At 45.5% G+C, this 12,615-nt stretch overlaps 1 protein-coding gene across 1 annotated transcript; it reads left to right on the forward strand.

Moving 5' to 3' along the window:
* The first annotated feature begins 7,243 nt into the window (after positions 1 to 7,243).
* CDKN1B (cyclin dependent kinase inhibitor 1B) lies at positions 7,244 to 12,396 on the forward strand. The gene is made up of 3 exons (XM_042945842.1): positions 7,244 to 8,216; positions 8,790 to 8,919; positions 11,018 to 12,396. Exons 1-2 carry the CDS (start codon positions 7,742 to 7,744, stop codon positions 8,909 to 8,911), a joined length of 597 nt encoding a protein of 198 aa, XP_042801776.1. The 5' UTR covers positions 7,244 to 7,741; the 3' UTR covers positions 8,912 to 8,919; positions 11,018 to 12,396.
* The last annotated feature ends 219 nt before the right edge of the window (positions 12,397 to 12,615 follow it).

Genomic DNA, 12,615 nt, shown 5'->3' on the forward strand with positions numbered 1-12,615 from the left:
CCACAAAACTTAAGTCCAGGGAGAGGAACCTCATGAGTTGCAGGATCCAGAACCTGGGGAGTCTTTGGTTGCTAAGGGTTATCTGTCTTTCTAAATCCCATGGTCTCTTCACTGCCTCTCTTTGCATGTCCGTTTCTTTCTTCTGGAACTCTACAGAAGATCATTATCTGCATCTCCATCACATGTGGGCTGAAGATATCTTTCTCTCTTTTTTTTTTATAACAATGCTCTTTTTAAAAAATTTTTATTGGGCACCTGGATGGCTCAGTCGGTTAAGCGGCCGACTTCGGCTCAGGTCATGATCTCGCGGTCCGTGAGTTCGAGCCCCGCGTCGGGCTCTGTGCTGACAGCTCAGAGCCTGGAGCCTGCTTTGGATTCTGTGTCTCCCTCTCTCTGCCCCTCCCCCACTCATGCTCTGTCTCTCTCTGTCTCAGAAATAAATAAACATAAAAATTTATTTATTTTTTTTAATTTTTTTTTTAACATTTATTTTTGAGACAGAGAGAGACAGAGCATGAGTGGGGGAGGGGCAGAGAGAGGGAGACACAGAATCCAAAGCAGGCTCCAGGCTCTGAGCTGTCAGCACAGAGCCCGACGCGGGGCTCGAACTCACGGACCGCGAGATCATGACCTGAGCCGAAGTCGGCCGCTTAACCGACTGAGCCACCCAGGCGCCCCCATAAAATTTTTTTTAAATAAAAAAATAATAATTTTTTTATTTATTTACGGGGGGGGGGGGGCACACAGTGGGGGAGGGGCAGAGAGAGAATCCCAAGCAGGCTCTGTGGGGTCAGTGCAGAACCTGAGGAGGGGCTGGATCTCATGAACTGTGAGACCATGTCATGAGCTGAAATCAAGAGTCAGATATTCAGGTGCCTCCTGAATATACCTTTTTAAAAAAAAAATTTTTTTTAAACTTATTCATTTTTGGGAGACAGAGAGAGACAGAGTGTGAGTGGGGGAGGGGCAGAGAGAAAAGGAGACACAGAATCTGAAGCAGGCTCTAGGCTCTGAGCTGTCAGTACACAACCCAATGCAGGGCTCGAACTTACAGACTGTGAGATTGTGACCTGAGCTGAAGTCAGACACTTAACCGACTGAGCCACCCAGGCACCCCTGAAGATTCCTTTCTTAAAACAACTCTTTCAACTCTGAATCTGCATCACTTTATTAATCTCTGACTGACAATTTACTAACCGGTTTCTGAGACCTGATTCCAAATTTTCATTAGAGGAATTTGGCCAAGTTTAGGTCAGATAGGACACCTGCTTTCCCCTCATCTGGTCAACTTCAGGATCAGAATGGGAACAGTGTCGTATAATCTGCTGTCCCTCAGCAGAAGAGGTTAAGTAAGAGGACAGACTCTCTGACAAGAGAGCCTGGGGCAGTGAAGAAACAGTGTTGCACACCTCAAGTGCGACATAGACATCAAGGGATCGAGAAGCTACATGCATCCTTATTCCCATACCTTTGTAACAAAGTATCTGATGTGGCCATATGGTTAATGGCATATTTGTAAGTATGGATGGGTCTTACAGAGCCCCACCAACCATGACACCCCTTCACATTATGGTTCAGATTTGTGTTTCTAATACCATCTCTGTTGCCCTCTTTTTTTTTTTTTTTAAAGTTTATTATTTATTTCTGAGAGAGAGAGAGAAGGGAGGGGCAGAGAGAGAGAGAAAGAGGGAGACACAGAATCCAAAGGAGGCTCCAGGCTCTGAGCCATCAGCACAGAGCCCGGCGCGGGGCTCGAACCCACGAACCATGAGATCATGACCTGAGCCAAAGTCAGATGCTCAACCGACTGAGTCACCCAGGTGCCCCTCTGTTGCCCTCTTAAGGAACACAGCCTCTCTTTCTTTTCTCGGGGGATCCAGTTTCAATGCACACACTGACTGTATCAAATTCTGAATCTTCCCTATTCCTTATTCCCTGATTTCCCCCTCTATGTTAATTAGAATTGACTACAAAATGCTATAGCAAATAGACCCAAAATTTCAACGAAATAGAAATCTATCTATCTATCTATCTATCTATCTATCTATCTATTTATTTCTCAAGTCAGGCCAGGGACCCAGGCTGATGTAGTTCTATGTTCTTCAACATGTGGCTGCCAGGGGTGCTCAGTTGGTAGAGCATGTGACTCGATCTTGGGGTCATGAGTTCAAGCCTCACATTGGGTGCAGAGCTTTACGTAAAAAAAATGTGGCTTCCAAAATTGCGGTAGTATTCACCTTCATAGCCCATAGGAAAGGAAAGAGAGAGAGGCAGAAGTAGGAGGTTGATGTGACAGGTTTTATGTGCTAGGCCGGGAAGACACATATCCCTTTTTCTTACATTCTGTTGGGAAATACCTAATCCACAAGGCCACATCTATTTGCACAGGGGCTGGGAAATTTACTGTGGCTGGGCAGCTGTCAGCCCAGTTATAATTCTGATACTAAGGGAGAAAGAATGGGTTTTGGTGGACAGCTAGCAGTCTGTGTCACATTGACCCCTGTGTTACTGTTCTTCGTTAATGACAGTATTTCTGAAATACCCAAGCTTGAGTCCTTAAAGTTGTCCTCCATTTCTCCGTCTTTCTCTAATCTCCTTATCCCTTCTAACTACTGAGGCAATCCTACATTCGTTCTGTACATTTCATTTCCTCCTCCACAGCCCTGCTTAATGCTGTTGTGTCTCTTGCTTGAACAACTGCAATCAGGCTCCAAAATTACCTCACTGAGTCAGCCTCTCCAGGTTCATCGGACCCATGTTTTACTCTTGTCAGATGCCACTTCCTAATACAGAGATCTGATTGTTCAAGACAGTTTGGGCCCCTTAACACTTACGTCTCCACTTACTCTGGGGGCTGTAATCACCACATACAAAGCATCTAGAGCTATGCCTCTGTAGCTCAGGTGATCATGCCAGATTGCCTCCCACCTTCTGTTCCAAATACTCTCATCCTGGTCTCATGGTCCATGCTTCTACCCTCCTGCCTCACATTACACTTTGCCCAACAACCAGCTTCCTTAGGATTAACACCATAATGGGGCTGTCTACCCAGCTTTCCATTTAGCTCTGTCCCTGGACACTGTCTCTCAGGGCCCAGGCTTGCTCTTGTTCAAGAGACAAGCCTGGACAGTGATCACATTATTTACTGCACCAAAAGCTCCATCAGTTCCCATCGCTTGTTGAATAAACAGATTTTTTTTCAGCATGCCATCCATGGCCTGCCAACTGTCTGATCCCATCCCCCAACTACCAGCCCCACCAATACATCCTTATAATCTTGACATTTTTCTCATTTTATCAAGAACTGACTTGAACACTTCCTTGAAGACTTCCTCTTTCTGTTCTTCCATGTATTGCCTTCTACCTCTGTAGCTTTTTGTGCACCTGGTGGCCTCCCACACCTATGAAGTATACTCCCTAAAGGCAGGCTTTGTGACTTAAGTCATCCTTTTACCCCCACTGCTGCTGAGAATAATGCCATGGGGAATACCTTAAACACGGTAAGATCACATCATTCCCCTGCTCAGAACTTCCTAGTGTCCCAGTGGCTTCCCATGATAAAAACTCCACACAGGCCTACATGGTCTTGTACGACCTGAGTTTCTGCTACCACTCTCCCCTTGCTCCTTGCTGTTCCTGGAAGACATCGGACAAAGATCTCACATCAGGGGTTTTGCATTTGCTGTTCCTTTTACTGGGATACCCTTTCCCCAGCTACCCGCACGGCTTGCTTTCTCAAGCCTTCTGAGCTTCTCCAAGGCCAATTTCTCGATGAGGCATTTCTCTGCCACTCTGTTCGCACAGGGACTTCACAAACCCTTTGTTTTCTTTTCCTCTGCTTAGGGTTTCTCCATAGCATGTATCACTTCCCTTACATAGTATGTATTTTAGTCATGTATTTTGGGGTTTATTTTCTGTCTCCCCTCCCCCTACTTAGAAGTAAGCTTCATCCTAGTCTAAATCTGTTTGTTTACTTCTCTATCCCCAGAGCCTAGGATAAGGCCTGGCATATCCAAGGCAGTCTGTAACTATTTGTTGAAAGAAAAAAAGAATAAGCAAATTAATGGAAGGGGCCTAATAAATATTTGTTAAGTTGAATGCAAACGTCAGAAACAGATGACCGTGAAATCTTCAAACTGTAAAAGTATGTGGGTTTAGGAGGATAGTGAAATTGAGTGAAAGCTGCCTTATTATCAACATCGTCCAGGAAGGATTAAAAGCTCGTAGTTGTGGTGGGAGGGGCAACTGGGCCAGGAAACTCGGACTTTCGCAGAAACATTCGGGGCTGCCCAAGTACCCACCCCCCATCCTTGCCCCTAGGACTGCATCTGGGAGGCGAGCTGGCCCTACCACCCCGTTTGGACCCTTGTCTACTACGCAGGTGTTTAAAGTTATTTTGGTGTCTGCTTCTGTGTCAGTTTGTGAAGGACACAGAAATCTTGGCTGGTTTACGCGACACTTCTCAGCTCTAAGTAGGAAACCTCAGGGGTGAAAACGACAAAAACACGGCTCAGGACTAGATTCTGGGTCTTGGGGAAGCAGAGCCCATTTTAGAGCAGTGCGAGGGGAACTTTCTGTCTTCTACCCAAGCTCCGCCTTCGCAGTGTTTTTCTGAAATTTTTCACCCTGGCTTACTCTTTTGCAGCCGCCCACTTTCCGCAAGGAGGATGGCGCTCGCTCGGATCTCCGCGTTCCCTCTTCCCTTGGGGACTCCATAGTATTTTTTTTCACGCTTCGTCGCTACTACTCATTATTTGCCTTACCGATCTCCGGTGCCCTGCCTGTAACCAAAACGCTTTCAGATCGCAGCAAGGTCGATTTAAGCACAGCCTTTCTTAAGGTGGCGTGACTGTGACTCATTTACTCTTCCAGAGTAACAAAGCAACAAAATGGTGCTCCCACATATTAATTGAAGAAAGATTCAGGGTGTGTAGGGGAGAGAAATATTAATTTTCTACTTTTATGTAAGATATTAATTCCATGAATAAAATCAAACTCTTGTGGTATGTTGTAATACTCTAGAATATCTCCTTTTACATCTATGTGGTAGTTTGTGTATTTATACATGTGGATTTATGCTTATGTATAATACAGAATTCCTGGGTAGTCTAGCAATTATGTTAAAATGTCAACAGTGATATAATTCCGGGAATAGTGTATAAAATATGGTTTTGAGGCCTACCCTAATTTTCCTGTCCCTCTCCCCCCTTCTCTAATCCAGGAAATTAAGTATAGCTCCTTAGGTGTACAAAAATAAAGGTGAGACCTCTCACGTGGATCGCAGGTGAAATATTTTCTGTCAATCAGGTGGAAAGTCCTGACTTTGAAACTAGTTTTGGGCACTGCCTCTCTCACTGCTCTCTTGGGTATCATCACCCTTGGCCTTCTGGAATCTGCGTTTTAGTTGAACTAGTGCATAGTGATACCAAAGGCCAGTGACAGCTGCATATAAATATCAGTGACCACAGGCCACATCTAGGAAACATCTGCAGGCAGCCCAGGGAATGAGCAGAAGCCATTTTGAATCCCTTGTAAGAGAGGAGGATCTGCAGACTACAGCACAGGCGAATCCAGGCAAAACCTGAACCATTAGGAAGGAAAGAAAGAGAAAATGAACCAGCCTGAGGGTTAGAGGACCTGGCTCTGCCGTCTACTGGATGTGTGTCCCTGGACAGGAAACCTCTCCTGCTCTCAATTTCCTCAGTGGTGGAAAGAAAGGGTTTGAGCCACAGGGTTCTGAAGGTCCCTGCCAGCTCTTACATTCTGGAGTGCCGAGGTGAGGCAGGCACACAAAGTGGAACACACTTTGGAACAATACGTGGTTAAGAAAAGTTAAAAATCAAACTCATCTGTAGCATAGATGCGTAAGAAAACATTGCTGCTGTGTACTATTAGAAGTGAAGGAGATTAGTTTCCAGTAAAATGTATCCACTTTGACCCAAACCAAGATTATATGTATGGGCGGGTGGTGGAGTCCGGTGTCTCAGAAACGACAGCCCTCCCCATACATCTTTAACTCTCACCATCCTGCTCAGGATCATGTTGATAGATAATTGCAAGTTGTAACGGGGAGCAGAGAAACGCCCAAATAATAGTATCAGAAGTGAGGACAGGGTTGCTGTGGTTTTATGAATCATTTCATAATCTGGACTTTCAGATTACTTTCACCCTTCAACGATTTGTAGCTATGTAAAGGCATTCACTTGCATCTAAATTTTGCTCTGGGTGGGTTGTAGCAGTGAATCTAGTGGGAGGGAAAGGTGGAGGAAGGAAGGAGCTGTTGTATTTGGCGGCGGGACTCAGGTAGAGGAAACTGCTACAACCCGGGAAAGAAGTGAAAAATACAAAGAGGAGACTAGTTCCCACACGCAGCCCATGTCAGTGGCCTTAAATGTGCTCGGGAAGCAAGAACCTGGGTCAGGGGTGTGACCTCGCTTTTGAAACCTGTGTCTGAGACAGCTACAGGTTTTATTAGGGACCTGGGAGACCAGTCGAGTTTTTGATCTTGAAATCCTTATTTTTATTGAGGGAGAGAGCTTGGGTTCAGACTAGATTACAAATGCTGCGCCCACGTTCGCTTTGGCCTCTTCCCCAACCTCCCGCCACCCCCCAGAAGAGCAGAGACTTCTAGGTTAAGGGTGAGCTAACCACTGCTCACCCACAGCCGAGGCACCCAGGCAGGGGGGCTCCCAGGCCCTCGGCGAAGGCTCCCCCGCCCCCAGCCCCGCAGGGCCAGAGGTTGGGGCCACCGGCGAGAGCCCAGCTGGGGGCAGAACTCCCACTGTCCGCCTCCGCCCCCAGTGGCCCGCACCCGCGGCCCGGCGAGTGCCGGGAAAACACGATCGCCACCGAGGCGTAAAACGAGCCGCCAGCCACCTTGGAGATCATCTGATCCAGCCCCTCGGTTTCCCGGGCGCGGAGTGGGCGCGCCAGCCAGCGCAGCGCGGTGACCTGAACCCAAGGTCCCGCCGCCCCCGCCCCTCCCCGGCTCCCCGGCCGTTTGGCTAGTTTGTTTGTCTCGTTTTTAATTTCTCCGAGGCCAGCCGGAGCAGGTTTGCTGGCAGCGGCGCACCTCCGGCAGTCACGCGACCAGCCAATCTCCGGGCGGCGCTGTCGGAGTCGGCGCGCGCGCGCGCGGGCGGGGACGCGCCGGGCCACCTTAAGGCCGGGCTTGCCAGCCGCGGCGGGGCGGCTCCCGGAGCCGCAACCAATGGATCTCCTCCTCTGTTTAAATAGACTTGCGGTGTCAATCATTTTCTTCTTCGTCAGCCTCCCTTCCACCGCCATATTGGGCAACTAAAAAAAGGGGGCTCGTCTTTTCGGGGTGTTTTTCTCCCCCTCCCCTGTCCCCAGAGCCTCGCCGCTCCGCGACTCCGACGCCGCCAAGGTTTGGAGAGCCGCTCGGTTGGCGGGACCCGCGGGCTCGCAGCAGCCCGGGACCTGGACTGGCTTTGCCACCCCCCTCCTCTCTCCTCTCCCCTCCCCTCCCCGCCCTCCCGCTCGCCGGTACACTTGATCGGCGGCGGCTCTCGGCTGCCTGGCCGGGGCTTCCCCTCACCCCTCCCCAGAGCCAGCGCGCCCCTGACGCTCGGGCAGTTACTTGTCCGTGTTTGTTTCTCTTGGCTCGGAGCGCAGTCGCAGGGCTTATAAGAGGGGTTCGGGCTGGGTCGGGGCGTTTTGTTTTGTTCAGTTTTGTTTTCGGAGAGCGCGCGCGAGGCGGTCGTAGAGACCCGGGAGGAAGATGTCAAACGTGCGAGTGTCTAACGGGAGCCCGAGCCTGGAGCGGATGGACGCCAGACAGGCGGAGTACCCCAAGCCCTCCGCCTGCAGGAACCTCTTCGGCCCGGTCAACCACGAAGAGTTGACCCGGGACTTGGAGAAGCACTGCAGAGACATGGAAGAGGCAAGCCAGCGCAAGTGGAATTTTGATTTCCAGAATCACAAGCCCCTGGAGGGCAAATACGAGTGGCAAGAGGTGGAAAAGGGCAGCTTGCCCGAGTTCTACTACAGACCCCCGCGGCCACCCAAAGGCGCCTGCAAGGTGCCGGCGCAGGAGAGCCAGGATGTCAGCGGGAACCGCCAGGCGGTGCCTTTAATTGGGTCTCAGGCAAACACAGAGGACACACATTTGGTAGACCAAAAGACTGATACATCGGACAACCAGACGGGGTTAGCGGAGCAGTGCCCTGGGATAAGGAAGCGACCTGCTACAGATGGTAATGACCCTTCCCCAAGTAGAAAATGTCTGTCTGTCTGTCCGTCCGGGGCACCGCTTTGCCTGCTTGAGGGTCTTAACCTAAGCTTTTTATTTATTTATTTGTTTGTTTGTTTGTTTATTCATTTATTTACTTACTTTTGTAGCATATTCTGATTTAGCTTGTGGGGAGCGAAGTGGCCTAATCTTGGGTTTTAAATGCTATCCGGCTGACTGCTTGCCTGTTTATTATTTTTAAGTCAGGAGCCTGAGATGGTATTATCTGATAATTTCTCTAACCGAAAACATGGCAGTTCCTCCCCGCTAGCCCGCGGTGGGTCTGTGACAACGTTGGGATGTGTATCCACGGCCTCCGTCTTCGCAATGGACAGAGAGCTTTGGGGCGTAGAATACACTTTCTGTTATGTGAAAACAACCTCATTCTGTGCCCTTAAAGGCCACTGGGAATGACGGATCCAGGATTGTGGGTGGAGGTGTGGGTTTTTCATCCCCTACCTATTGTGCCAACTTCTGTCAGCCATTGTTTTTCTAATAAAGATTGTGTGTTCTTTTTAAAATTCCCTCCTGCCCTTAGATTCCTCTCCTCAAAACAAAAGAGCCAACAGAACAGAAGAAAATGTCTCAGACGGTTCCCCGAACGCGGGTTCAGTGGAGCAGACGCCCAAGAAGCCTGGCCTGAGAAGACGTCAAACGTAAACTCATCGGTGGGTTGATGGCTAGGCGCAAGTAACTTACATCCCGAATTGGGCTTTCAAACCCCAAGATAACCTGATCTTAGTGGTTGCTGGCAGATTATAGAGTTTGTGGGTTTTTGTTTTTGTTTATATTTTGTGAGGTCAAAAAATCGGAACGGGAAAAGCTGGGGCATCACTGGATTCCGGGGTACTGTGGTGCTTCACGCTTTCCACGTCCTGACATAATTTTCCCTTGAAACATGGAATGACTAGACCAAGTGTCCTCGGCAAGTACTTGTGACCAAGGCCCAATGGATAGAAGGCCAATTCCCTGTGAATCCCACCAAAACATGTTGGGGAACAGTAGGTTCTTAACTTCTTCTGAACAAGAACTGGGGTATGCCCCAGTCTCACTTCATGAGAATTCATTTCCCAGGGATTCAAGTTGAGTCTGTAACAGATTTCGAGCCATATGTGGGGAAAATGGCAAGTAAATGATTAAAATTTGAGGGAAAAGTTAGGTACAAATGGTTCCTATTTGGTTAACCCAATGGTTACATGCTTTTATTTTTGTCATTTTCATAAACTGCCGCTTTCCCTGTTTTCTTACAAGTTTTGGGAACAAGAAAGGAACCCTGTGTATTTAAAAAAAACCAAACTGGAAACCTCAAAAATACTAAGGTTCCTACAGAATTTCTGATGATAACTTCCGAAGTCACAAAGCAGAAGTTAAATTAACTCTGCTGGAGTAAGCAATCCAGGAACACGTCAGCATGTGTATGCTAATTGTGCTATAACAGGATGATTTGGATATTTTAGGGGAAACCGTGAATAGTCATAAGGGCCGGCAAGGGCAGGTCTACCCCACAGAAGAGAAGTGGAGACTTTTTCCATATACTAAAATCTGGTCAATATGGACAGCTAATTTGAATAATTCAGCCCTCAATTTACCATGGATTGGCTATCTATAATGATCAAAGTGAATATGTTAATAGTTTGTAAACTTCTTACTGATAAGAACTGTGACCTCCCCCCCCCCCCCCCCCCATGCACTCGTAGCTTAGCACATAAAGAGATTTTAGTACATGTTGATCCTGGCTTTTAAAAATCCTCATTTATAAAAAAAAATAAAGGAACCTAGAGATTAAGGTGAGATTCAAGTTTGTTGTGTTTTTAAATCATAGTGTCATATATATGACTTCTTCACACACATCTGGCATTTTTCAAAGGTTATACAAAACATCACTATAGGACTTCTATATTACAGCTGTATACAAAGTGGGAAAAGTGGATGAAAAAAATTTTCTGAAGCCACCTGCAGCTTGGGACTTGTGGTTTGTGACCTGAAGCTTAGCTCATCAGATGAGCCACAGTGAATCACACCTATTGGATTTTGATCTGGTCCCATTCTGACATAGAGAGAGGCATTTGTTAGTAAACATTGCCAGTTCAGAGAATACTAGAAATAGTGGTAAGGACCTCCTCAAAAGCATTCTTGTGTATATTTTGCATATGACTGAGAAACAAGAATATTTTGAAAAAAAAAAAAGTTAATAGAATTTTCTTTGGAGAGCATTTATAAGTTACAGTTCCACTTATTTTTCAAATTTAGAAAACTTTGATACTCTTAAGTGTTACAGTTTCTTAATTCTCCTTTCTTTCTCACTGTCTTTGACCCCGATTCTCTAGACCAGGGTTTCTCAACCTCTGCACTATTGACATTTTGGGCTGAATAATTCTTTGTTGTGGGAGGCTGTCCTGTACATTAGTAGAATGTTTGGCAGCAGCCCTGGCCTTTCCCAACAGATGCCAGTAGCAACCTCCCACCCCCAGTGTGACAACCTAAAATGTCTCCAAACATTGCCACACGTCCCCTGGGGGACAAATCTCCCCACTGTTGAGATCCCACTCCTCTAAACAAAAATAAACAACACGGAGAAAAGTAAAAAATCCAGTGAAGGAAACGTTGGATGGAGAGGACTATGGTCATCAGCTTTTAGTACACACTTTCTTTTCCATTGCTCAGGTATTTCACAACTAAGACAGTGACGAAATAATTCCTGTACTTTATTGGTAATGCTATTCTAGTGCTTTTTCTCCTAATTCTTTCTTCTTGTTTCTTTTGCAGAATTAAGAGCACGTTTCCTTGTTTATCAGATACATCACTGCTTGATGAAGCAAGGAAGATATAAATTAAAAATTTTAAATACATATCTCTGACTCCATGGAGTGGACATCCTGTATAAGCACTGAAAAGCAACAACACAATAACACTAAAATTTTAGGCACTCTTAAATGATCTGCCTCTAAAAGCATTGGATGTAGCATTGTGCAATTAGGTTTTTCCTTATTTGCTTCATTGTACTACCTGTGTATATAGTTTTTACCTTTTATGTAGCACATAAACTTTGGGGGGAGGGACGGCAGGGTGGGGCTGAGGAATTGGCGTGGGGGGGGGGTTCTGAAGAGCTTGCTTCCATTTAGAGCAAGGAGAAAAATATTTGACTTGCATGAAGAGAAGCAGTTTTGGGGAAGGGTTTGAATTGTTTTCTTTAAAGATGTAATGTCTCTTTCAGTGAAAACTGATAATTCATTTTTAAAAAATCATCCAAATTTGAACACTGGTTGCAAATAATTGCTAATTTTTTTGTACATGAAGCTTTTTCTCATTTGGGAGCTCTGATGATTCCGTTATGTAGTGGCAAATGGCTTTTTTTTTTTTTTTTTTAAACAAAAAACTATCCTCTTATTCCCCCCGCCCCCCCCCCCCCCCCTTCAGTTTCTCTTAAAATTGGAATTTACCATTTAATTATTCAGCAGTTAGGTAATCCTTTCAGGTAATTCTGGGCAAATATCTGGGGTGTATGGGGGAGTTCTAAATGCTCAGATTTAACCATCTAATTTTTATCAGGTTTGCTGAGAAGATTTCTTAATTTTCTTTGGACTTTGAGCTGTGTAGACACAGTCAAAATAATTCTAATACCTTGGATATTTTTTAAACATCTTTCAGTAACTTCACATAAAAATAATGAAATAATTTTAATTTAAAGGTTCTCGTTTTATTTGTTAATTTGCCCCAAGGAAATGGTGTTTTTAAAGGAAAGTGCATATAGAGAAAAGCATACGTGGAATTACTGAAATGGATACTACATCTTTAAACAGTATTTTTACATTGCCTGTGTATGTGTATGAAACAAAACCATTTGAAGTGTACCTGTGTACATAACTCTGTAAAGACACTGAAAAATTATACTAACTTATTTATGTTAAAAAGAGATTTTTTTTTTTTTTTAATCTAGACCATATACAAGCCAAAGTGGCATGTTTTGTGCATTTGTAAATGCTGTATTGGGTAGAATAGATTTTTTCCCTTCTTCTGTTAAATAATATGGCTATGCTTAAAAGGTTGCATACTGAGCCAAGTATAATTTTTTGTAATGTGTGAAAAAGATGCCAATTATTGTTACACATCAAGCAATCAATAAAGAAAACTTCCATAGCTATCGAGTTGAACTGTAATGTGCTTTACTAAGCTTTGAGGTATTTGACCTGGCATTATGGGTGTATTTACACAAATATAATATGAAGTGGCAAATATCTTGATAATTTAGGCCCACATCTCAGATGATGTTTGTGTGGTTCTGAATGTGATAGTATTTTCCACTTAGTTCTGTATGAGTGAACAAAGCTTTAGACGTGGAAAGTGGAAAAGCCACATTTTCATAT

This window comes from Panthera leo, chromosome B4 (genome assembly GCF_018350215.1).
Source record: "Panthera leo isolate Ple1 chromosome B4, P.leo_Ple1_pat1.1, whole genome shotgun sequence".
Classification (NCBI taxonomy): domain Eukaryota; kingdom Metazoa; phylum Chordata; class Mammalia; order Carnivora; family Felidae; genus Panthera; species Panthera leo.

Coding starts and splice junctions, on each gene's coding strand:
- CDKN1B (XM_042945842.1), top strand. CDS start 7,742: ATGTCAAACGTGCGAGTGTCTAACGGGAGCCCGAGCCTGGAGCGGATG. Junction 8,217..8,789: donor GAAGCGACCTGCTACAGATG/GTAATGACCCTT, acceptor TCCTGCCCTTAG/ATTCCTCTCCTCAAAACAAA.